Source organism: Drosophila mauritiana, chromosome 2L (genome assembly GCF_004382145.1).
Source record: "Drosophila mauritiana strain mau12 chromosome 2L, ASM438214v1, whole genome shotgun sequence".
Classification (NCBI taxonomy): domain Eukaryota; kingdom Metazoa; phylum Arthropoda; class Insecta; order Diptera; family Drosophilidae; genus Drosophila; species Drosophila mauritiana.
In genome coordinates, this window is record NC_046667.1 from 17,709,720 (window position 1) to 17,736,284 (window position 26,565).

The window sequence follows — 26,565 nt, forward strand, 5'->3', positions numbered from 1 at the left end:
GCGACAAATATGCGGCCCAGGAATTCCCCGGTTAATGAAAAATGTCGAATCAAAACCAATAATTTCACTACACTGGCCGATGGACAGCGCAAGGATGGAGTGGGGGGAGTGCACATCAGTATTGTTCATGTCAGGCTATAGATTTAATTAATGTTAACACGACGACTTTGACAGGCGCACAATACAAATAGTTTGAGTCCATACACAGGCGGTTCGCACGGGCACAAAACGCACACAAAGAGACTGCACTTGGCCCTGCTGATGACTGACAAATTGAAATGGTCGCTTCCTGCCGCCTAAGTGACTGACATTGACTGGGAATATAAAGCTATATGCTCGTATATAGCTGGCGAGTGTGCGTGTGTGTGTGTTGCATTTGCTTGATGTCCATTGTTCTGCTCACACACTCATAGACACCCACACAGCAAGGCTGGAGTTCTTGTCATGTCTGGACTTTGCAGCTGCCATTTGGTTTGTTGGCACTCAAGTTGACTGGCCGGGTTTATTGTAAACATGTGTGCTAACAACTCAGGATGCTTGGGACAACAACACACACTTGCCACTAAAACTGTGACTTAATATGGCCAAGATTAAGGGAGACAGAAAACCCCATCAATAAACCTGGGCACATATGTACTTATGATATCTGCAAGTGTCACCCAAACCCAGAAACCAATAAGCCAGTTTACGTTATAAAACAACATAGCCTATCAACATATTATCAAATTGGTACTACTTAATTGTAATTTCATGTTGTAACTATTATCTAACTTCAAAATGTTAAGCTTTGATATTAAAAGTATACATAGAGTTATCCTCCAGAAGTTTTCATCAACTTCGTTTCCATATAATTCAAATTTTGCCAATCCACTTTGATTCAGTTTCATAACTTTATGTGCTCGCCATAAATTGCCATGCAGATCCTCCAAATTAATTGCCACTGACTTTTTAATTAACTAAAACTAAATTTAGCGCTTCGCAGCCCCCTGCAATTTGTTTGGCCACGCGCTGGTCTTTGTATTAATAGGTCGTAAAGATAAATTTCCAAAAGCTAATTGGTTTATTTGTCTGGCATAAAATTTGGCCCCAGCCATGGCAACAATTTCCGCGCTGCATGAGCGCCACAATTAAAGCGCGGAAAACAATGCCAAAAATTCGATGGGAATAAAGAAGAGCCATATGTATAAATAAAATGGAAAACTTTCTGCCTCTCAGTCAGGTTGAGTTTCGTTTTGGGTTTAAATGTTCGCTTTGGATTTTTACACAATTTTTCAATTTCATATTGCGCACTTTTCTCGCTTTTCCGATATTCCGATTTTCCGCTGATGTCATTGTGCGCCACGAAGTTTTACTATTATTGCCGTTGGTTTTATTGCCGACTAAAGCAAAGTGTGTTGTCATTTATCGATTTTATAGCAACCGCACACGAATCCCTTCACCGTTCACCCTTCACCCCTTACCTCATCACCCATCCATCCAGCGAGTTCCGTGGCTTATCGAATGGCCGTATCTGTATGGACAACGCCTCTGTTTGATTTGCACGCATTAAACAGTAATCTGGTCAAGGTTTATGTGGATTGTTGTTTTGGCCCTCCCTCCGGGATCGCTTAATGCATTGTTTATATCCATTTGCCAATTCATCTGGAACCACTCTGCCCAGCAATGATCTCAGACCCAGAGGCGGGAGGCGAATATTTTGATTGATATTTCGACTTTATGACTCAGTATTGGAATGCAAAAATCTGGAGCGGAATGATCATCTGGGCATTCAGATGGATGTAGAGCACACAAATTTTCCATTGACTCAGCCAATTTAAGAAAGTTTACTAGTGAATATAATGCAACTGACTTGAAATTTGGCTAAATACCACCACCTTGAATAAATATACACATTTGAATTTCGATTCTTTTCATTTTTCTCGGCTTCAGTTTCGTTTCATTAGCCTAATCCAATACAATTTGTCAGCTTAATGTCTACACATGTAGATTGGTTTATACAAAGAATAAAATGGACATACGCACATTTATACACATTGTAAAAAATAAGTTAATTAGAGTTACAACAATATATGTAGGTAGGTTTGTGTTTCGAATGCATAAATGCGAAAATAGAGGAAAATCATGATGCGAAATCATTAACATACATGGGTATGTATTTCTGAGTGTTTCATAAATAAGCTATGTGTATAAAGTTTGTTCACTTCAGCACGTTGAAGTTTCCCCTTTATGTGGCTCAATAAATATTTGTTCTTTAACATGAATAAAAAATAAAGTTCTGTCAACAGTGGTGGAAAACGTAGCGAGTTCCCATTTACAACAGTATATAACATTCATATATATATGTATATGTATTTATGTATAAATAGATTCATAATAGGTATATGTAGTTAGATATATATCAACAATTGCCCAGGTAGCAAGGTTTAAGAGTAAACGTAATAATAACTACAGATATAAATATAAATTTTAATGGTAATAGTTCTCTGTTCCTATAATTTCATTTCATTACTTCAATCTATACTCACAATCCCCATCACACATATCGTATCATCCTGTTTATAACAACAACAACTAGGGTTACAAATGGCACATACATTTCAGATCAAAAAGCTTATACATTATGTAGTAGTATCATTGTTTTATGCTCGAAAAACAAGTAAAAAGTATCTCTTCAGTGGCGTGAAATTACATTTCGACGCTCGTAACAACAAAATTCATTCCTTCTCTGGCTTTTGTGGACAACAAAAATACTCAGTATTATTGCTTTAAGGCGGTGCCCGGAATTATAAAAAAGAAATCCAGGCATCATCAAATGTGGACCACAAGTATTTCGGATCATTGTTAACCATTGTTGAAGCACCAGCTCCAGAAAAAAAGTAGCAACAAACCAGTTTGCAAATTGTACGCTCCATGGCCTCGTTCGTCCCACTTCACTCCTTCTTGTTGAGGAAGTGGAGGACGTAGTGGAGCACCAGATCGTAGCAGTACTTGTACTCGGTCATATTCTCGACTAGCTGAGGACGATGCCGGCGCACAGTCTTCACCGCCTGGAAGACATCGACCTCGCCGTGCTGGATGACCTGCTCGATGCACGCATTCGCGGCACAGTAAACACCGGCACGACTGCGACCATCGGGCGAGACAACGCACACAGGCCCGTAGTCGACCTTGTTCCGCCAGATCTCGACCATGTTCATCAGGTAGACCAGCGAGTTCGTCGAGCTGGGCACCTTGTGACCCATGGGCCAGCAGGTAAGCTGGAACAGTTGGACGGTTCGTGTCGGGGCCTTCACCCCGGCCATCATTTCGGTCAGCGAGACGATCTTCTTGTTGATCTTGAACTCCCACTGCTTGATGTTCGTATAGCTCTTGGACATCACATAGTGCACGGAGAACACCGGTCCGTACTTCTCCATCTTCGATTTGTTGGGCCAGAACGAGGGATACTGCTGCGATTGCGAGGGCGGCTGGCACAGGACCACAACGGCCGAGCACTCCTGGTCGTAGACCAGGGACCAGAACTCACCCAGCGTATGCTTCATGGGCCATTCTGTGACTATGTACTCCCTGGGCTTGGTATACCCGTCCACGAACACCGAGTTTATGTAGTCCGTAAAGGCATTGCCCTGGAAGGAGGTCAGGTAGGGCCGGAAGTTATCGGGCGGGACGCACAGGACATCCCTGTTCTTCTCGCGATTATCCGCTCGGTGACCGCCGGCGCAATCGCCTATGGTGAATCGTGGTGTTTGCTTGCATATCTGATCGTACTCCGCCTGATATTCGTTCATTTTCGTGCCCGAATTTCTCCTGGCCTTGGCCTTCAAGCGATCGGAAAGTTCCGAGACCGGGAACCAGGTCTTGCCGCAAATGATGTGCTCCTCCAGGGTGTCGTATATGAACTTATATTGCTCCACATTCTCCACCAGACCCTTCCGCGATTGCCTTAACTTCTTGAGGTAGCCGAAGACATTGAAACACTCCTCCTCCTCCGCCAGCTCCAGGTTGGCATCGATGGACATATAGACTCCCGATCTGCCGCCGCCATCGCTGCAGTGCACCAGAATAGGACCCCTCATGTCGTCCTCATCCTTGATGATGTTGCCCACGACCAGGCGGACTCTCCTCCGGAACTCTAGCAGGGCATTGGAAAATGGACACGAGTGTGAGTACCATTCAGTGTAGTGGAACTGCAGGATCAACCTCTCGTCGGTCACCTCCTGCTTTTCGTTCATCTTGTAGAGCCTGAAGGTTCGTATATGGAAATTGGCCAGTTGCTCCTCCCGTACGATATTGATGAAGATATCGCCGTACTGCTCGTGAACCTCCATGTTGGGTGGCCAGTACTGGTGGCACATTACCTTGGCGAAGTCGAAGGTCTTCGTCAGCATCACAATGGCACTGATGTTCTCCTGCCAAACCATTCGCCAGTAGGCCTGGACCGTCTCCTCGACAGGACCCTGGGTCACTATGTACGCGTTCGGCTTGAGCAGGCTGTCCACATAGGAAGCATTGACATAGTCCGAGTCCTGCAGGCCACCCACCTTCTCCAGCACCACCCGATTGTAGTCGTAGGGAATGCACTTGGGATTCTGGTTCTTCTCCAGGTTGTTCTTCTTCAAGGCATGCCGACAGGTGTTACTCTCCACCTTGGCCGCAGTTTGGAACTCCAGTTTGTAGAGGACCGGGAACTTCCTGCGCAGATCGCAGAGCTTGAGAAAATGCCTGATATCGATGGGTCCGTTGGGTATCGTCTTCGACAGCGAGTTGTTCTCATCGCGTGCCTCGAGCTTTATCCTTTCGAACGACAGTAGACCGCTGTTGAGCATACTCAGTTTGATGGTGTTCGGTATGGAGACGATGGCTCGGCTTTTCCTCTGCTGCTTTTCCACATCGTCGTAGCGGGCAGATGACCTCGACCTGTGCTTTCCAGTCTTACCACCCCCCGCCCCGCTACTCACACCACCCGTGGCCGCCGTCATATCTGCTCCTGCTCCTGCTGCTGATGCTGCTGCTGCTGGTGATTTTTCTTCGTTTTTCGCTGCTTCTGGCTTTCCCACAAGCTGCTGCGTTGTCATCATCAAAATCACGATGCCAGAAAGTGTCGTCGTCGTCGTTGTCGATGTTGGTTTTGTTATTTTTGTTCGATTCGTGTAGAGGAGGAAGTAGTCGATTAGTTCCCTTGCCTCTGCATTTTCAGCGATTTTTCTTTTGGGTTAGTACATATTGCATTCCAAAAAAACATGGGCGGGTTAGTACTCGAATTTGTTAGCTAATTTGTTCACCTTTTTGTGGCTTTATGTGCGTTGCGTTGCGCGCTTTGGTTCGTTATAAAAAGAATTTCGTGTATATTCTGTGTATATTCGTATTTTCTTGCTTTTCCGTCCTCCCTCTCGTTCCCTCGATTTTCCATTCACTTCACAGAAATAACGCGACGAGTCGATTTTCAGCAGCTGCCTCCTCGTTGTTGGGGCGAAAATCGTTCGGCGACTGAATCCGCTGCGCCCCAAAGAGCTGATTCGCATCGAAACTATCCGTTTCCTACCGCAAATGCCGAGGGAAACTCGTGGCCAGAGCGAGGAAAAGCCAGCGAGAGAGCCGCCGAGCGGGAAAATGCTCGCCAGAGAGCGCGTTTTCACCATGGCCCATGTGACTGGCGCCACTTGATGGGCGCAACAGCGGTGGGGCGGGTATTTTTAGATGGCGCGGGTGGACAGCGCTAAGTGGCCACCGTGGGTTATTCGTTATCGAAAGTATTATATTTTTCTATTTCCCGACTTTTTTCAAGAAGCTAAAGGTGAAGTTTAGCTTGGAACTTCTTAAATTAAAGAGCAAAATAGAGTTATTCAAACCATTTATGATTAGGCCTCATTTCTGACTTGTTTCAATTGATTTAAAACAGTAAAATGTGTTTTTATCCATATATATTATGTATCTTCATTTTGTAACATTGAATTTTAAACGTGCTATTTACTCATATTTTTAAAAATTGATGTGTGAAAGATATTTTATATCCACTTATACATAATTGAAAAAATATTTTGGTTATCAATTTGCTGACACTGTGCCATTCACCTTATAGTATGAATGAAAATTTCGATTTTCCCATTGCCTGCTCATCTTAGCTTCGCCTGAAATTTTCCATTTACCAACACCAAAGCAGGTTTTCCTCTCATTGTGGCTGTGTTCCGCTTTTCTCGTCTCCCACTGGGAAATTCTCTTGGCGCCTGCGCCGTGAAAAAGTTTTTCACTTTTCACTTTCGTATTTTGTTCGCTGACTATTGTTTTGAGATGTGTAATTGAAAATTCCGCAGGTTAAATGAGGAAGTGACGCTGGTATTTGTTGGCATTTTGTTTTCCATATTTAATTGGCAGGGCGCTGGTCGTTGGAAAATGGAAAGCAAACACGTCGAAATATATCATTTTTATGCATAAATAATTCGAGAACATATTCCGTCCTCAGTAATTTACATTTCCTGCTCGCAAGCAGCCAGCTGTGATGGTTTGTTGATATTTTCGCTGCCATTGTTATTCGTTTACTCAGCCGTATGAGCTCGGCGTGTTTGGGTGCACATTTCTGCACATTTTATTTCCGCATGCACTTTGTCTGTCCCGGCGAACGAACCACTGCAAATAGCATTTGGCACCAGCCCACGGAAAAGAGGAAGCGGAGGCCCGCCAAGAGTAGCCATCAAGAACAGCAAGCCCCAACAAATTGCAATTTCGCTGTAATCGTGTTTGAACCTCATCATCGGGGTTCGAGGTGCTCGACAAAAAAATTTCGCATTTTAAATAATTACACGCGAATCCGACACGAGTGCAAAAAGAATAAATAAATAAACACAAGTAAAAATGCAAGGGTTGCACACAAACTTGCCTGTGTGCACTGACTAACTGAGCAAGGCCAATTTTGATTAAAATTTGATTGTCACTTGGCCTTGATGCTCGATGGCAGCAAGTTTGATGACCTCACGTTGATTGAGAGCCCAGAAATGTGGATGGAATTTCAAGTTCAGATGGCTTTTGAACGCAAGCTTTAATTGGCATGGATTTATTAATGGATATTGAACTGAATGCACATAGTGTGTATTTACAAAGAAATAGGTCAGATGCTATGAGAGTGGTATTTAGGAATTGTTTCACGTTTTTCTTTGCGTTACGATGAACGTTGGTTTAATACTACTTGCAGCATCCTTTTCTTATGAGCCAAGTTCATTTTACCTCCAAAAACTCCGTTTTCTTCTATTGGCTACTCGGAAAGCAGTTCGTCCCAATTCAAATGCCTTTTCCATCCGCGGATTATCTAGATTGCCCATATGCATATTCCCAATTAGCAGCTAACCATGAAACTGATGCCCCGACTCTCAGATTCTGTTTAGTGCAAATCCATAATCGACTTAAGTGTTCGAGCATCCACCGCTGCTTTGGCCCCATAAATTCCCGAAACCGGCCACAGGAATCGGTTTCGGATTACTTCTGAGGAGGAGTCCACGGGCTAATTTAATATATATGATCCGGTTGGTCGGGTCACACGGAAATCCCGCAGCAAAGCCGCTTGGCAATTGTAAACTGTAGTAGGCACCTAATTTGCGAACTGTTGAGCCATTAGAGGGCACAAGGTGCCGGCAGATCCCTTCTGCCCACCAGAACCCCAAAGTCACCCAAAACCCCCGCAGAACGGGCACTTAAGTACACAACCACCCTCTGCAGAGTTCTGGACGGATTCCCTTCAAACACTGGCGAAAAAGTTCGGAATCATTCCTAATAATTTTCCTTCCTTTAATTTAGTTGTACAATTTTATACTATTATTTCTTAACGGATGAACTGGTTTTAGCGGCTTAGTGCTTAGTGAATAAACTGAAAATATCTTCTCATTTCGCTCAGTGTACTTTACCCCACCCATTGTCCCACTGCACATGTTTATGGCTAAGCCAACAAAGCGTTGACTGCGGTTGACCCCAGTAGCTCGAACAATAAAGTTGGTGCGGGGAAGCGACGGGGACAGAAAGGACGCCTCATCAGCGACCAAATCCCCATATAAGCTCCATAAAGGATAGCAACCCACGGCCGAGAGCCGGGGACCAAGGACGAAGGAGCGTTCAACTAATTAGCATTAAATCAGCTGTAACAGCACACTTACCTTGCCGAAAATGGTGAGGCCGCCGTGCTTCATGTTGAAGGTCGGCGCGTCCGCATAGCTCGAGTCCGCCCAGGGGGTGTGGCAGGTTGAGGTCAGCGTCATATAGCGGACCCCAATGGCATACAGGGTGCGTAGTACGGCCAGGGATCCCCCGAGGGAATGACCACCCTCCACGCCGGTCAGGGAGCACAATTGCTGGTTCTTGTGGGCATCGATAATGTCTGTAAAGTGATTAAAAGATACAAGGGCGCATTTAATTACTCGAAGAGGAACGATCATAATTTAGGGCTTTACATTTAATTTGACTTAAAGATTTATCATTTATCAAGTCTGAACTCAAAGTCATGAATATCCATTTTGTATTATTAACTTTCCCTGTATAGTTTAAAACAGCTATTCACTTCAAGATTACAATTGATTTCTTGATATAACTATATACTTGGTCTGGTAGAGCAAGTGCATTGTTAATATTTTCTAATTTAAAGTCCTTTGTAATTTTGCCTCAGATGCGTTCAAACAAATGTGTGGCTAAAATGTTTTTGCTGTTTTGTGGTTGGTCGCAACGTAAACTTCAAACTTGGCTCGGCCCTGTTTTTTTGGCCATGAGTAACATTTGTTGTTCTGTGGCCTGTCATTTGCTCGGCTGCTCCCATTGAGCACTCAGTGCATTGTGGTTGGTCCTGGATTCTGGATTGTAGGTCCTGGGACTTAGCAGTCCTCCCTGCCCTCGCAAACGCCAGTTTAACCCTGGCCAACAAAACATTTCGCTGGGCCATACAATATTCACGCTTGTCTTGGCCCGGGCGGCTTTGATCTGTTTCTTGACATTTTATTTGGTTGCCAACGAGCACTTGTCGAAATACTTGTGCTCTGTTCATTCATTTATTACCATTGTTTTAGGGCAGCCAGGCTTAAAGCATGTTTGCGTAAAGTTTTTGTGAAAGTTAAGTGGAGCTTTGCGAAAATCCGGACCCAATAGTCGGTGGCAATGCTGAAATGCCTTAAAACAATAATTTTGACTGGCAGGTTCGTCAAGAGCTTGAAGGACCTAGAAGTATTGGTAAGCTTTAATTCCCTAAGGAATGGAATAATTGCAGTACGAATAATATTGATATGATGTTTATATCTGCTGACCTCCTCTTATTTCAATAATGAACATGCTAGGGCCAAGTATCTCATTGAATGATATGAAAAGCATTTCTATGTTAATGGATTTGTCAATCAATAAACAGCCCTTTCGATTTATCTGCAACTAATTGGGGAAACATGTTCCCGAAACCTTTTCCATTTGCCAGCTATTCAAATCAAGCATTTTGTGTGCCCAATTTTGATAACATTTCGAATGTATCGACCACATTTACAAGTACAGGTACAGAAAAGGCAAACGGAAAGCGGGTTAATAAATTTTCCCACATAACGAAGGCCAAAAGGCATTATTTGCCTGCAAAGGGAGAGAAACGCGGCAACAGGAAAAGGACTCAAGACACAGGTCTGGCGAAGTTTTCATGGCTATAAGCAAATAAGCTGCGCAAAATCAAACGCAACGACAGGTGGAAGGAAACGGGAATTGTTCTCGATGCTGTTTTCTATTGCGTGCACTGGGAAAATATATGTAGTAAGTTAACAATAAGCCAGAATGTTAAGTCAGAGGAAATGTACCAACCATTGGGTTGGCTTCTTTACAGCTTTGACATGATTTCTAATTTATAAGAATAAGGCAATTATTTTTCATTACTTCATGGCAAAAAGCAACTGTGCAATGTATTTTTCTTTCTATTTGTGGCTTTCCTCGACATTTCCCTTCCATACTCCTCTTTGTATTGCTGGAAAGGCCAAAATACCTGCCCAGAACCTGGTCGATGTCGGAAACGTCGTAAAACCCTAAAATATGAAGCAAATAAACAAATGCACAGGGCCAATACCAAAACCAATACCAAGCGAATCCTTCCAGGACGAAGAGGCACTAAAATGCGCCACGTGAGCTGAAGTTCAATTTCGGAGCCAGGACTTGGACTCTGACTCGCTTCTTTGGGGCTGCATGTAATTGTCTGTGACTGGAATCGGAACTGTGACTGCTACTGTTTTCGATTTCTGGTGACCAGGGCCGTAATGTATAATAGATGGCCACGGATCGGATGCGAATCGAGGCAGTGGCCGTGGAGTACCCTCCTGCACACAAGAGCACACGGGAAATGCTGCAATACATTTCAGAATGAAAATCCCAACCAAATGCCACTTGACGCAATAAACCAAAGGCAATGGCAGCACAAGTTCCAGAAAAGGGAGCACTAAGGGCTGGGCAATGGTGGTGCTGGAAACACAGATACCCTGAAGGTCCAACGTCAGAAAAGTTTTATTTGGGAGCAGTATTTTTATAGATAAATATTTAAAAATCTTCCAACTGTGAATTATTTTGTGACAAACTCGTTAAGTATAGTTTTCCATCCACACTGGCCACTTTGGGGTTAGCTTATATTTATTTCCTGGCCACTTCTGCGGAATATACCCTATTGTGCTCGGAAAGCATTAGAGTGCCCATGCTGATGCCAAAAGCTTCATTCAATTCTTATTTTTCTTTCTGCAGCTGCAGAATGCAATTTTCTCAATATCCTTTCCCTCCAACTGAAGCTCCCGCTGTTCGGATTGTTGCGCTGGAGCAGTGTAAATTGAAGTTTACACTTTTGAAGGTGAAAATTGAAAACTGCAAATAAAAACGATTCGCACATGGGGAGAGCCAAATGTAAAGTAGCTGGCGACTGGCAGGTGACAGTTGAGAGGGATGCCGCCACAAGGATATTCCAGGATATGTATATCCCAGGCGTCCTTTGTGTGCGTCTGTTGTGCTTATGCAGCGCTCATTTGTTTAGTTAGAGAGTACGGAATATTTTGGTGCACTTATAAAAATTAAAAAGTCTGTAAGGCGAGGTATACATTTAAAAAACAAAGATGCCATAAGAATAACAATTACTTTATTACAACTTTACTAAGCATAACGGTTTAACTAAAAATAAGTAAAAATATTTCTAATAAATGGTTTCCTCGCCACTTGCAGAGTAAATTGAAGAATTTTGTGATATTTAAATGCTCGCTGTGCAAACACTTCTGACCACCTCAGTATCCTGCATAAAGGACCGTTTCTAGAGCAGGACTACCATTTGTATCTGGACTTCAACGTGCACTCCCATCCGGACAGGGACTTGGATTTGGATTTGGTTTCGCATTCCGGAGCGGACTGAGTGACGTGGCCCGTCACTCGACGCGTTGTGTTTCGGTTCGTTAGGTTTGCATTTTTTACAATCACTTTGGCAGCAGTTCCTCCTGAGGAGAGCCGAGTGGAGGGACAAGTCCAGGGCATCGTAGTGGGAACAGCACGCCCTGTTGCACTTGCTCAATAGTCACTTGGACTCGCATTTTATTTACACGACATGTGAGCGAGAGCGGACAACAATTTCGACTGAATTTATTTGCAGTAGTTAAAATAAAATGCTCGGTTTTATTTTTTGCAGCAGCAGATGGGATTTCACAAAAAAAAAAAAAAAAACAAATAAAAACGAGTAATGCTGAGGGCCACAGTGAAGGCGAGGATGCTTATTTTGATTCCCCTATTTTATTTTGGTACTTTGCAGCTCGCCAAGGTAGGTCAGTTTTGTTTCACTTCGGGGTTTTGGTTTGATTTCTGCGCTTGGGCCTTTGACTCGCAGCTTGTTTACAGCCAGCTCAAAGGGGATTTCGCTTGAGTATATGGCAATTGGTGGAATATTCCTGGCAAAGGATTGGAAATGTTTCTGATAGAGATCAGTTTGCATATGGATATTTCGTGTCCCGTAGTCGGTTAGCAATTTTGCGAATTTAAATCGTTTCAATGGATTGTTATTTACCTTTATCTAGTTTTGGTATCCGTTTTTGATTTAAATTTATTTGCAAATGATTATTTTGTACATCTCGATCTCATGTTTTTTTAGTCCTCAAATTTAATGATTGTCCGCGAAGGAGAGTTTTAAATTAATACATAATAAAAATATAAGATTTCATAGATATGTTGCCGTTATTTAAAATAGTTATTTGCAGCTTATGGCCAAAATTGATAAATATGAGACTTTATGAAATTCGAGAAAATCATTGCTATCGAACATATCTTTTATTTTTCCTCTTAGTTATGAATTTCCCATGGCAAAGTCCTTGTTCCCTTATTTTTCCATGCCATGCTCTGTTCCGATTTTAATCAAATTTATTGCTCAATTTGCCACTTCACCCGCTTCACTCAATCCAATTTTCTGAGCGCAAAAAAACCACAACAATTAAAAGAAAAAAAATACTGCTGACTCGGACAGAGGAAGTAAAAAAAACCGAAAACTAAAACCATCAAGATGATTGCAAATTGCTCAATCCAGTGCTCTCGTTTGATTTCTACGCTGCCAATATGGGCTTCTGCTGAAAGTTTTCTTTGGCAATTCACCTGTCAAAAATATGCATGGGCATCTGAAAAATAAATACAAAAACATCCTTATCCGTTCCTCACCCATCGAGTTCACGCAATTGTGTAGTAATATTTCTTTGCTACAAGTTTTCCTGCTTCATATTTCTCGTGTTTTGTCGATGATTTTTCTTAGTCATGATTTATTGACATTTCCATTTACGGCTACATAAATGTTTCAACGCAAATGCCGGAAGCGATTTGTTGGTTTTCCCAGCTTTTTTTCCTTTTTTTTTTAGCATTTTTCCGTGTGTGTGTAAGTGCAGCTGCAGTCTCAGCTGCAGCACTAAAATATTGCCAAGACCCCAGAACCGAGTAAGTGCAAATCAAAATGCAAAACGGAAAACCAACAAGGAAACTCAAATGCTGGCCGGGGAGTCGGAGCATAAGTCAAAAGTTGCTACTTGCAATGCTGCTCTGTTGATTTCAACTTTGTTTTCTCCTGTTTTCGAACACTGAAATATAAATATTTCTATGAAGCTAAAAGCTAAAAAAATTGTATTGAAAATATGAGAACTGAAAGATGAAATGGGAAACTTGTATCTTTTAACGAAAATAGGTTCTAGAGTTCAAGGAAAATATTCAAATAAATCGGGAGAATAGTGAATAAAAAAAAATTGTACAATTTGTAAGTCAGGATAAAAATAAAAATAGATCGGTAAATGCCTTATACCAGAAAAAATTAATTTATTTTCGTTCTTTACGATTGCGTGGCACTTAAGATTCCCAATCTCACTAAGTGAGTTTTTCTAAGTGCTTGGTTGCTTGCTATTTGGCAAGCGGAATCCCCCCCTCCCTTTTCCCATTGGTCGCCAAGCCCACGCTAACACAAAGAAATATGAACTGTTTTCCTTTCGCTTAAACGAGGCCTCTCCGGTTGGCAACTAGGTGAGTGAGCAGCGTATCAAAGGAAATGGTGCAAAAATATGGCACGCGGTAAGCAGCTGCCCCAAAAGCCGCCTCAAGGGCCGCCATCTACTCCGACAAACTGCTTTTTGGTAGCTGGCCAAGATACTTTTCAACAACTTTAGCCCAAGACTCGCGAGTCAAAGTTTTCCGGCGTAACCAGCACACACAAAAAAAAAACCGAACAAAAAAACTAGTGGAAACGGGGCAGGAACAGTCGAATGCCTGGCGTGCATTTTTGCAGTTCCCGGAATACTTTCGGTACTTTGCCGACTTGAGGAATTCAGCTGGCCCACGCGGCGTATGTGCGATATTTCGGTTAACTTACCCTGTGCGGAAGTGCAAGTGGTAAGCTGCGGCGAATACCGATCCGTCAGACGCTTTATTACATCGATCTGCTCCAGAGTCAGCTGCACTGCATCTCGATGCTGGGCTTCGCAGGGGACATAGGCCGCCCAGAACTGAAAGAAAGAATATAACATTTATTTTGTGCACCTAGTATATAAATTATTTTTTTTTGCATCACTGTCATTAGAAATTTCATAGCTCTTGTTTAAAAATTTATTTTCTAAACTGGTAAAATTATTTTTCATTCCCTTTGCATAAGCTCACTCAATAAAAATATATAGTAAACAGTAAAAACCTTTAGAATTTTAAAAAATGAAGTTTGTTTGTACAACAACCGCAAATACCATACTTGGCGAAAGTTTCCTTCTTAAGACTGAGCGATTTATTGTCATTTTTTCCGGCATCTGAAAGTTTTTTGTTAATTGCACATTATTACGAAGGTTGATATACAACCTCCTATAAACAGAAACTCCTCAAGAGAGTGCCCAAAAAGGAGCACGGAAGGAAAACTGAGCAAAACAGTTTCATCACGTTATATCATTAAAGGAAAATAAAAGCACGTACGTGTCTCCGTGGAACAGAAACCAGGATGAGGAACGAGCTGGAAGCTGGAAAGTGGCAAAAAGCGATTCGGAAAAAAGAGCAATTAAAAAGTTTTGGCTTTTTGCTTGGCGCACTCGCACAAAAGCGAAAACTGAGCAAGTCCCGTAATAAATAATTTTTAATATAAATTCGTGAGAGGCCTGAACCAGAAAACCGGAAGAAGGAAGCAGGGAAACATAACCTATTTCCCCACACCCCTCACAACACTTTTTTCCCCACTCCTGTGCTAAGCACGTAGTTTAAAACCATTTCTCTGAACCGAGGCAGTAAATTAAAACCTAAACAACCAGCACTCTAAATGTTCATTTGTTCTATTTCGGCTGCAGCTCCTGATGGCCGTGATGATGATGATGATAAAGTTTGGCGTAATTCATGGAACTAAATTTGGTTTGCTCCCAGGTTGGCCGATGTGCATATGAAATATGTAAAACTTTTCAATAAACGAGTCACAGAAAAACAATTACGGCCAGGGACGGACTGCTGTGTTAGTTGTGCAATTGGATTTGTGCTCCCGTTCTCGAGGGACTTGGGTCAACTCGGTTGTTGCCTCTGCATTTGTGCAATTTTAATTGCACAACAGACGAGGAAATTTGTGGATTTCCAGGCACCTGCTCGGCAGCCCTCTCCCCTTCCCAGGATGCGGCCAAATAAACACCGAGCAATAACAGGGACAGCTGAAAATTCCGTTCTGGGAGGCATAAAGTTTATCTGCACCTGCACCATTCCCTTCCCGAAATACGATTCGCCTGTGTTGATTTTTAGTTGAGCTTCCCGGGGCAGCTCACTTATGCATACCAGCCCAGAAAAAACCACAAAAACGGTCATAAGGTCCCGGGAACTGGTTACTGGGAGCCGGGTACTGGGAAATATGGGGCTAATCAGGTGGCCGAAGCACAGGGCATTAGTTCAATTCGGGTTAATTGTATGGACCATGCCGCTCTAACTCTGTTCATTACCATTTGCGTTCATTTACGCTCCTGGATTTGGGCACGGAATTCGAGGTGTTTCTGTGCTTATGTTTCCGGGTGAAATAATGAAGCTCTCTGATGAATGATAACTACGGTAATGGCTTGTGTCTGGGATCCGACATTAAAAATCTTTGAATAATATGATTCCAACGTACATGCCATAAATGCGTCTGCATCGAGTGATTTCGTTGTAAATAATAGGCCGATTTGCAGCTTAGAGATGAGGCTTTGTCGAAAGGGACCTTCCAGTTTTAAAGTACATATCTTTAAGTTAAACCATTATAATACGGAGTCTTTTTTGTTTGTATTCACATCTTGGTTAATATTAATTATTCCCTTTTATTAATCTCCTTTTTCTCGTATACCAAGTGAAAAAGATATTCCTCTTTCCATATTAAAACTTAAATAAAGCCATTTACATTAAATGCACTTTTTTTCCGGCTTCGCGGTGAACATTTCCAGGTAGATAAGAAAAATACCCCGACATTACCGCAGACAGAGGATTTGGAAGAGCGGGGTGAAAACTCATTTTTTCATCCGTTTTCCCGCCCTTTGTTCGCGTTATTTTCCAGGCATACATTGAATTTCTTTGCTCGGCATGTCTCCCTTTTTTGTTGGTAGTCGCTTTATCTAATTTTTTCCTTCAAAATCTTCTTAAAACATTTTCGTGGGCATTCAAACGGAGTTTTCGTTGGGAATGAAAGGGTGTGAAATGTCTGTCTGTATTTCTGAATAAAGGCAACAGGTACCTCGGGGCGTATGCGAAATTTCCAGAGTTGAGTTTCTGTTTCTCAAGAGATGATTTCCCGTCATAACATTTGTCTTAAAGATATTTTCAAATTCAAACAAAGTAAATATATACATGCAAATACGAGAACTGTCGTCAAGTGCAAACAAATATGGTTGTATTTCTGATGCATTTTGACGTTTGACATTTGTTGATGGTGGAAACTTCGTTTCAAAACAGAGCTCATTTTATTTTTCTCGCAAGTGTTGTTCAGGTTTTTGTCGCTATTTTTCTCCGTATTTTTCCATCAATTCTTTGACTTATTCAGCACTTGCCTGCTGACATATTCAATGCAAGTTGGCATTCTTTCCGTACTCTAAGGGAAAACAAAAAAAATATTTCATTTATGTTCGGGGCTCCTGCGCCACCTGTTGACGATGGTATTATACCATTTTAGCCCACATCCTCCCCTTATTTTGCACATATATGACTTTACAATGGCCAAGTACCTTTGTTTGTCGGCTAACGCTGGAAGCTTTTGGCTTGGAATGGAACTTGGGGTGGCCCTTTGTGTTCTTAGCTTTCTGGGGCGCCTTGAAGTGTGCTTAAGCATGGTACTTTGCCATTAGCCCAGTGCCTGCCCCGCCCACATCAGAATACACCTGTTTGTCGCCTCTGCAGTGCGATCGTTATCATCGTCATCATCGTGGCCAAAGTGTCGTCGGCGTCTCGATGGCGTCGCCTTTGGTGTTTTGCTGTCCTCGAGACCATCGTCATCAGGCTCATCATCGTCCCCAGCTCCCGTTTCCCGGCTGCCAGAACCATTTTCACCCCCACATCCTGGGCACAAAGCATATTAATATTTAAACTCGTTTGGCGGCAGCTACAAGAACAACAGCACCAGCTCCCCCAAGGACAACATTTTGGCTCCAAGTTAATTGTGAATCTGACAATGTTGTTGTTGTGGTGGCGGTGGCCATATGCGTGATTTGTTGTCGATGGGTGGCACGTGTGAATGTGTTTGCCTAATGCGGCTGTATGTGTGTGTGGGTGGACTCATGCAGGCGAAAAAACTGGGTCTAAAAATAAGCACAAAGGGCATCTTTCAGTATAAGCTTTTGGTCCCGGCTTATTAATGGATTTGCATACACATGAACGTTTGAAGGCAATGTCAGCACATTGCATTAATTTCACTTTAATTGTTTATTAAACACATTTCAAGGCTTTTCGCCATTAGAATTTATCTCTCTTCTATTAAAAAATATATACACAATATGTACTACCAATTTTTTCGCCGTGGAAACTTGTGTGTCTCTATGCGGTTACTTGTGCAACCTTGTTGCTATAATTGTTAGTGCATTCATATATTCAACGCAATAACAAATGCAACTGCAGCTGGGACCCGATGTTGCCCAGATCATTCCGATTTATGTATGTGCCATATACATACCTACATATATGTATACATATGTACTCAGATTCAAGGTCCTGCCTTAAAGTTGTATTAATTTCAATTGCATTGCATTAAATAATTAATTTGTGTATTCTGAATTTATTGGTCTCAGTGAGACGCTTAATTAGAATTTGCCAAGACAATTTGATAAATATATTCATATTTGTAAAAGCATTTAATCAACCCTTTCTGAGCCGGAACTGGAGGCTTCTTGGTGTTACTTTTGTGCTCAGCACAATGCCATGAATGTGTTCGTTATGCATTTAAAATTATTTCCGCCGCTGGGCAGCTCTGTACTTGATTGCCCTGTGGCACTGCAATGCATACTATAATTACAGCGAAAGGGGAAAATGCAAAGGGAAATGGGCTGAAAGGGATTTCAAGACCCGCTGGCGCTGTGAGCGCAAAAACCGCAAGTCCAACACCTTTACAATCCCACAAGAATGCAACAAGCCCGCCCAACAAATCCCCAAAAAAACCAGAATCATTCCAGCAAGACAAACAACTGTGTGGAGTTCTCGGCGGCTCTCGTCCTAGTCTGGTTTTCCATTTTCTGGTCCGGGGTCAGCGGCAACTTCCAGGTTCACCGCCACACTAAATACATTCAGAAGGTACATATACACAAACTTCTCGCCAATGTTGCAGCAAGATAAGCGTTATTTTGAACGAAAGTCAACACAAAACGGAACTTTTAAACACCCTTAGATACCTAATTATAAAAACGGGGTCGCGATTATGCCAAGACTTTTTGAATTAAATTTTGAATATTAAGTATAAAACAAAAATAGCTGGAAGGTGAAGTTCCCAACAGAACTATATAAAATAAATTTTATAAGAATTTGTGTACTGCTCAACTCCAGTAGAAACTGAAAATTATGTAAACCTATAAGTGAGTGTACATCCCAGATTTCTAAAACCCAACATGTAAGTCTTGTTCTTTAAGGATGATATGAGCAGAGGCAGAAAACTGGTGGGACCCAGCCTTCCTCCCATAACGTTTTCATGTCTCCGAATGTCCTGGATGTCCTGGCCCAGATTACAGCCTCGTCGGCGACTACTCGTTGCGGCCACTTCCGCTCCAAGAGCGTCCTTCGTACCTCGTCCCTGCTCCTGCCACTGTTCCGATGTGCGGCCTTTCCATTAGACTGTCTCTCCTCCTGGGTGTGGGTGGGTGTGTGCAGACGAGAAGGACCACAGAGGATGCAAGAAGGAAAGGAAGAATGCAGACGGCCATGCAGCCGGACAAGCGTAACAGGACATTTCCGTGCTCCGGCCCCAGAAACAGTAGCCAACTTTTTGGGGCTTCATGGTACTCCAACATTGTTGCTACCTGTTTCTCCTCTTCTCTTTTCTTGCACAGCAAGACATGCGAACTACTTAGTTCAGAATTATAAAGCCACTGGACTGTGTGCTTTTGATTAATTTTCTTTCGCTACTATAATACTTCTCACACTTAAAAGCTCTAAATGTGATTATCAAAAGAATAAGATATCAAGCCATGGCCTAAAACATATTATCCGATACTTTTTCCCTGTGTATTTATCCCGATATTCTCCGTTTCTCATCAAGTCGTCTTGGGCACAGATGTTGGCTTTTGGGAGAACGATGCTGAGCCTCTAAAAACGGTTAACCAACCTACAAGATTTCAGTTGTTGATGGCTTAAACGTGATTTTCGAGCCAGTCCATTAAATGGTTTTTCTCTTAAATCTTTTCTTTTTTTGGTGGGCTTTTCCCTACGGTTTCCGTGGCGCATTCGTTGCACGTTTGGCATTTTTGGCAACAATTGTTGAAACATGTTGTCAACTAGTTAGTCCCCACGTTGTTGGCTTGCTCTTATGGCCGCTTTCCTCACACTCGTTATTGTCGTTGTTGTTAGTCAGTGGAGAGCGAGGTTATTGAGTTAACTTGTTTTGCCGGGAATCGAGTGTTGCTAAAGTTTTCAAATCGCAGTTGTGCAACACATTAAGCTGCAGCTATAAAAAACTATCCAAATGACAGGGCACATTTTTGAGCCAAGCTCGAATGGAGAGAATCAGTTACATGCAATATGATATATGTATACGTTATGAGAAACTTATCTTTCAACTTTGTTTTAATGGACCTTAATATCTATATGATCAGTTTAATAGAGTTATTATTGTTTTTGCCTAGTTTATATGCTGGAATACAGCGTGCATCCAAAAGTAAATTTCCATCATGTGCCTGCAAATTAACTGCAGCTTGAAAAGTTCACACGGAAGACGGCGCATGAAGGTGAAGTTGCTCAAAGGAAGCCGAGTCAACAAGTTCAATTAACCCACAACGGAAACCAGAAATTGGCGCTACAATTTGCCATGCCCATCGAACAAGAAATCAAGAAGTTTCCCTTGCTCAGAAGTGCGAGTTTGACTGCAGGGCTTCCTCAGATGAAAACCGAGAGGAAAATGGGGAGTGTGTGGGCTGCCAATTTGAGTCCTATCGCGGCTGTTGAAAGTGTTAAGTTTTAATAGGCACCGCGTTTAGTGCACCTTAAAAGGCCACCGTCAGTAAACTCACACGGTATACACAGAAATAAATTTTGTGGGAATAGTAAATGAATTTGGTTGCCATTTATTTTCATTCACTTAATTTTATGCGTTTAGTTTTGCGTTCGATTTATAATTAATAGATAAAACGTCTTAAAATAGTTTCAAATATTGTTCCGATGACATTTTCTGTTCCGATGTATAATAATCCTTAAATATCAGTTACAAAATCAATTAATTGCTGTACAGTTTGTGCTCGTGTACCAATTTGCTATACACACCCCATTCCTGTGATTACAAGAGCCAGGACTCGAGCCATTTGGTGGGGTAATTAAATTGAGTGCTGCATAATTTTACTTTGCGGCTACCAACTTTGCTTGCAGTTGGCCAACTGCAATTACCTGTTAGCCCTCAACACAAACACGAAATGCATCCGTATTTATGGCTCTGCAGGGGCCAAAGTAAAATGCAGCGGAAAAGTTAATTTTCATTATGGCCTAAGCAGGTGGAAATTTCCGCTTTCGCTTTCCTCCATTACCAGCGTCATCGATGGCGCATTCCTCTTTCGCCCGCGACAAACGTGAAAAATCGTCTTTGCGGTTGGGCCATGAAAAATGCAAAAGGGAAAAGGGCAGCTGAAAATCTTCTGGACCGTTTGAAATATTCAAGTGGTTTTCGGTTTCCTATTGATTTATGAACTTTTCTCAGGTTAATCGTTTCCTACTTTCGGTATTTTCTGGCCAGTTTGGCTCATTAATCTTGGTTGCGCTGCCAACGTCAATCATCAGGAATCCCCTCTTCGAACCCAATTAGTTTAACGATTTCGCCAGTTTAATTGTGAGCGACATCATTTGATCTGCTCTCGGATTCAGCTCGGCGCCACTTTAAATATGACTCGCAACCATAAGCGAATCAATAACGACATCAAGTGGATATCCGACCACTCCGGGTCGGTAGCTTGGCAAAAAATAATTAAGAGCCTCATCATTGGCAGCAGAAGGAGCAGCATCAGGGATATCCTGCTCCTGAGACCCGTGAGTGGCCCATAATTAATATTTTTCTTGCCTTCTTCCGCTGGCTGAGAGCAAAAGTCGGCTGTCGCCTGGACAACGGCTTGCAAGCGGATAAAATATTAAAAGATATTTTCAGTGGGACCCAAAGAGGAAGTTAGGATGCTCTTGATAAGAAGGTCTTTGAAATGCTACGTTTTAAAAAGGGCTCCTTAAATACAATACTTATATGTAGATACGGTCTGACTTATGCGTCAAAGAATCGGAAACGAAATTGATGACAAAATTTGTTGAATTGAAAATCAAGAAGTTGCATATCGATAATTCATTTAAAATAAATTTCTAGCCCGCTGAAAATCCTTCAGAAATCGCCAATGCCGAACTTTAAATGCTGGGCAGAGTATTGAGCTGCCAGGTGGAGCTTAGCTTTGTACGTGCTATAATAATTCCAGGTGAGCGACTAAAGGTTTCCGCAAAGGAAGTGGCAGTGCGGCGCTGGGCTGTCCAACTTACCTGTGCTGATATGCGTCCCTTCTTCAGTCGCGTGAGGTCCGTGTGACTCCAATGGCTGCGACCCCAGGGCATTACGTTGCGCAAATCCTCATCAAAACTGCGGACGACGATGGGGTGGTCGGCGGCAGGTGGGGATAATAACAGAAATTGGTATTACGTTTTAATTGCATTTCTATGTGATGGATGCTCACTTGAAGTCGTTGAGTTTGTTGTGCAGGAACTTGCGAATATTCCAGGGTAGGTCGTTATGCCCGTCGATTAAAGGCACTTGATCCAGAAGCTGAACTGCCACTCGCAAACGCTCCTCAAAGGGTGCACCTGAGAACGGGATTGGCGATGTAATCATCCGAATTAATATGATATAATTACAATATTGATTCGTTAGCAGAACATTGTGCTTTAATACTCAATGTTCTTTATGTTCTACCCTCCAGTTAAAACCTCACTCTGTGCGCAGCAGAGTCACTTGCTAACTAGTTTAGAGGCCCCTTTGCAACAATATAGCTTCATAGAATCACTCCCAGCGGCGGCCCTCGTGTCGAATGCGTTATGGTAATTGATTTATTGTCTATGAAGTGTTCATGCCTACGTCTTTGATATGTGCGGTATGTGTAGGTGGACTGGGGGCCCCCGCTTGGACTTCGATTCGGTGCGATACTCACTTGCTGCCACACGTAGCGCCAGTGGCACGGCCACACTGGCAGCGCCAATTATCAGGAGGATGGAGCTCACTGCCAGCCAGTGCTTGGCTGCATCGAATCCTGCAAGTTTTCCAGGACGAGAAGATGTTGGACGAGGTGGCGTCATCAGCATTCATGATGACCAAGGGTTCCGCATCGATTGTTGTCGTTGTTATTGGCAGTTCAATGCCAAGTCGTTTGCAGCATCGTTGCCATCATCATCACCATTATCGTCATCATGGACATGGTGGTTCATTGTTCGTTGTTGTGTTGCATTTTGTGTGTGTGCAAATTGCCATGACAGTGGCATTGATTACAGCAGCAACAACAATGACAGAAAAGCATCAGGAAAATCAGGGAAATAAAAAAGCGTCCATTCAGGAAGGCACGGTGGCATCATCCCCATCAGCATCGAGTTGCATCGTTCGAGAAGGAAGCGAAAAGAACGATAATAAGGAAATATGGTTAGTTAAACGTTTAAAATTGAGATGCTGTGTTGGTCTTCGGTTCCAAAATGTACAGAGGGGCAAGAAAAGCCATTTTCAAGTTGTTTTTGCTGCTTCTCTCGACAGTCCAATGAAGTAAATCGAAATCCATCAAGCAGAACAACTTGTTGAATATGTGCTGCAAATATCTTACAAAAAGAATCTCGGTTTTGTAATTCAAGAAACGTTCATCTGGCTCCGGGAAAGTTGTATTATATTTGAGTAAACACACTGATTAGCTTTCGAACTGAGCTGCCTCAATAAGTATGAATCAAATAAATGGTCTTTATTCTAGCTTGAGAAATAACTAATGCTATAGTTGCTAAAATATTTCCGGATAGTTACAGGAACTTGGTGGGAACATAACAATTATCTTAATATCTTAATACAACTCTTGATGCATTCACGACAGCCCTATGATGTCTAATTGCCTTAAATTGTGAAGGACTGACAAGATGTTTGTTCTCGTTCAACGGAAATCCGAGCCACTGGAAACTAAAGCAAAACCCTTCAATGGAAATGCAAATCTCATTATACGATTTCACTTATGCCGACTATCAATGTCGACTGGTAATTTGTAATTGCAAGCAGAATTTGATTATGCAACTAAATCGGATTGATCAAGGCGAATGTGGATAGATATGTTAGTGAAGCTGAAGCCGAAGCAAAGCAAATAAGCCAAGTTAGGCGAAAAACCAGCTCCTGCTCATTGGATTCGGGTTCGAGTTTCGGTTTTGACTCACTGAACAGCAGGAGCGACGGTTGCAATGTATCCATTTGATTACAGTGGCCGGCGCTTGGGCGACTCCAAAGTGAATTACCGATAAGCAAGTGGCAAATGAAAGGCAATGTGCAACCTAACGAGAATCGGGGGATGGGATTCGCTGCTACATGAGCTAGGAGTGCGTGCACCGCACGAAATATTGTAGCCCTTGTGGGTAATTCAAGAGAAGAAAACTTACAAACGAAAGCTAGCTGCGTGTGAAGATATCAAAGTGAAAGGAAAGGAAGGATAGATATGGAATTCCCCAATCTATTTAAAATGGCTATAGGGGTCATTAAAACAACATCCACATCGGAATCCTCTTTTCTGCCGGTGTAACGAGTCCAGCTGCCAGCGGCCGCAACAGCGATTTGCATAAATTTGAGGGGACAGGACATCGTCCGCAGTTACGCAGTTTTTGACTGCTAACGAATTGCAGTTGCCAGGAGACATGACGAGGATGGGAGCTGGGCGATGGATGATGATGATGGCCAGGACGGTGGCGACGAGGATGACAACGTTGCCGCTGCCGCTGCCGATGCTTCTGCTCCTGATGATGATGAGACCAAAGTCACGCGGGCATTGGCAACGTTTAACATTTAGCAGCCATGTTACACGAAGCGCAATCAAACGGCTAACGACTAAATGGCAATGGCCCTCAGGGGGCGTGGCTCAGCGGAGAACGGGTAGTGGATTATTAAGTGCAATGTCATGTACAGCGTCTGGCGGAATAACCAGCCAAATACCGATGCAGATGCAGACGTCAGATGGCTTCGTCTCAAATGGGTATTTCAAAATGATCGCCTGCAAGACAATGTGCTTAATTTGGTATTGAAGGACGTTCGAAAGCGGAAAGAACTTTTATTTGTACCAGACAATCTACAACCATCACTTTTCAAATGTCAGCTCACAGTTCCTTTCAATTTATAATTCTCACGTTGGAATACATTGCATTTCAAATTTAGCTTTGAAATTGAATATTGGTCGAAATTTCAGCTTTTCTATGCATTGTGTAAGGCTTTCGCTAAAATAGCCAACGAACCCTTGTGGTGCACGGCGCCAGTCAATAATCCCTTTGGAAAACAGTTCCCCTGAAAACACAATCAAAATCCCCCGTACTTACGGAACGAATTCGTGCCGGAGCTGGAGGATCCCCTGCTGGGACACTGGCGGTGCTTCCATGGCATGATGCTCGTCACGCTCGAGTGGAGCTGGTGGTGTTTCTGCGGCGTCACCGAACCCGATCCGCCGACCGCACCACCCACCGCTGCACCACCCACATGGGCGTGATAATGATGCGTATGCGGATGCGAGTGGGTGTGCGGATGCGGAAGCGTGTGCGGATGATGGAGCGATGTCTGCGACTCGCGTTCTTTCAGCCCGTGTCCGATATCGCTGTCGAAGGATGTGAGCGTAAATGTGGACGAGGCGGCCAGTCCCAAGCAGCCGTTTGCCATTGCACCACCTGATCCGGCGGTTCCCGAATGCATTTTCTGGTACGGCACACGGCAACCACCAGTACCGCCGGAACCATCGATGTTCACTAAATTGCCAAAGCTGCGACTATTAATTGGCAGCGACCAGTCCATGCTGCTGGTGTGAAAGATGGCCGGCTGCTGGGCTGCCTTGTGCTGCTGTTGTTGCTCCGCATGTTGCATCTGCTGCTGCTGCTGCTGTTGCTGCGGGAAACTCAGCAAGGATTGGGAGAAGCAGCGACAGCGCTGCTGCTGAAAGTGGGCCATTTGTTGCTGGTGGTGCTGCTTCTGCAGGTAGCGACTGTAGTGCGCCAAATGCCGTGCATAATCGCTGCTCGGCCCAATCGTATTGTATTTCGAGGATGTGTTACCGCCCGGCAGGAAGCACAGGCTGGGGTCCGATTTCTTCGAGTGCGGTGAGAATATCTCGTCCTCCTCGTGGGCGGCGAAAGGGGGCGGGGGCGGTGGCGGGTTGGTGGTGGTTGGCGTAGGCGTGCGCGTGGGCGTGGCATTGCCGTGCAGCTTGTGCCTATGGTTGTGGGCGTGGCCGGGCGGCTGGCAGAGGTCCGGCTTCACCTGATTGTTATTATTGTGACTAATGCTGGCAGCGATGTTGCAATTGTTGCTCGCATTGCTGTTGCTGCTGCTGTGATTGCTGGTCGTGGTGCACTTGAGCAATGTGGCAGTGCACTCATCCAATGCAGACTTAGTGCACTCCTGCAACAGATCGCTGCTGCACAGCTGGGCCAAGTTGTTGTTGTGGCTGCTTTGCTGCTGCTGCTGCTGCTGCAGATGTTGCAACAATCGCAGGCTGCGCATGCTGCCATTGCGCTTCATTGATGGGGGTGGTGGCACAGGCGGTATCACATCCACATCCGACAAGCTGGGCGTGTCGCTCTGGGAAGGGAAAGAAGGATGTGAGTATCAAGCTGTTGACAAAAGGGAAATCGGATTAAATCAAAATGGACATGAGCAGCTTCCGTCGGATGTAAACCCACAACGTGCCTTTGAAAAGGATTGAATTCGGAATAAATCCATATGTAGCCTAGTTCATGCCCTTGCATACGCATACATACAATGACCTATTTGTACAGCTTAATTTAACTTAATTTTTCCAGTTTTAGTTTCTTTATCATGCATTTGTCAAGTCGTCAGAAGTAAAATGATATATAATACCATATTATAGAGATGACAAAGCTTTTATCCAGCATGCTACCCATAAGCATTAAAATTCATCCTACGAAGGATATAAAAACTGCCTTTCAATACCGTAAAAACTTTCGCTTACTCGTAACGAGTTTTGGAAAACATGCAACGCACTTCTTTTGACGTTACTTGGCGAGAATTCGGCAGAAGGAACCCGAGATTTACAATGATGGGGCAAAGTGCGGCGGAGTGAAGACGCTCCTTTGACCCCCTGGCTACATAAAATTTAATTATGCCATAGACACCGGTTCAGACTGAAAGACTTCCACACACACACACACACTTGGGGAGCCATAAAAGGCGTGCGAAAA

General features: G+C 43.3%; 2 protein-coding genes across 4 annotated transcripts in view; both read right to left on the reverse strand.

Annotated features, from left to right (window-relative positions):
* LOC117147604 overlaps nt 1–26,565 on the reverse strand; it is a 112,457-nt gene that overhangs the window by 19,209 nt on the left and 66,683 nt on the right. The window contains exons 1-6 of one of the 2 annotated variants that reach the window (XR_004459851.1): nt 24,697–25,938; nt 22,308–22,406; nt 21,837–21,963; nt 21,646–21,742; nt 13,847–13,979; nt 8,139–8,359 (exon numbers count right to left, since the gene is read on the reverse strand). Coding sequence is in view for 1 of the 2 variants with exons in the window: in XM_033314563.1 (XP_033170454.1) it covers nt 8,139–8,359; nt 13,847–13,979; nt 21,646–21,742; nt 21,837–21,963; nt 22,308–22,406; nt 24,697–25,945 (1,926 nt within the window). In the remaining variant the exon portion in view is untranslated. Of the gene's footprint in view, nt 1–8,138; nt 8,360–13,846; nt 13,980–21,645; nt 21,743–21,836; nt 21,964–22,307; nt 22,407–24,696; nt 25,946–26,565 lie in introns of those variants that run through there. The other variant, XM_033314563.1, reaches the window with a different exon arrangement.
* LOC117147614 (receptor-type tyrosine-protein phosphatase kappa) lies at nt 1,908–5,499 on the reverse strand. Of its 2 annotated transcripts, none has more exons than XM_033314582.1 (2): nt 5,283–5,499; nt 1,908–5,060 (listed from the first exon to the last, which is right to left on the reverse strand). In XM_033314582.1, the coding sequence occupies exon 2, from the start codon at nt 4,977–4,979 to the stop codon at nt 2,931–2,933; it is 2,049 nt and encodes a 682-aa protein (XP_033170473.1). In that variant the 5' UTR covers nt 4,980–5,060; nt 5,283–5,499; the 3' UTR covers nt 1,908–2,930. The 2 variants fall into 2 exon arrangements, with proteins under 2 accessions (XP_033170473.1, XP_033170466.1); XM_033314575.1 differs by having other exon boundaries at nt 1,908–5,063.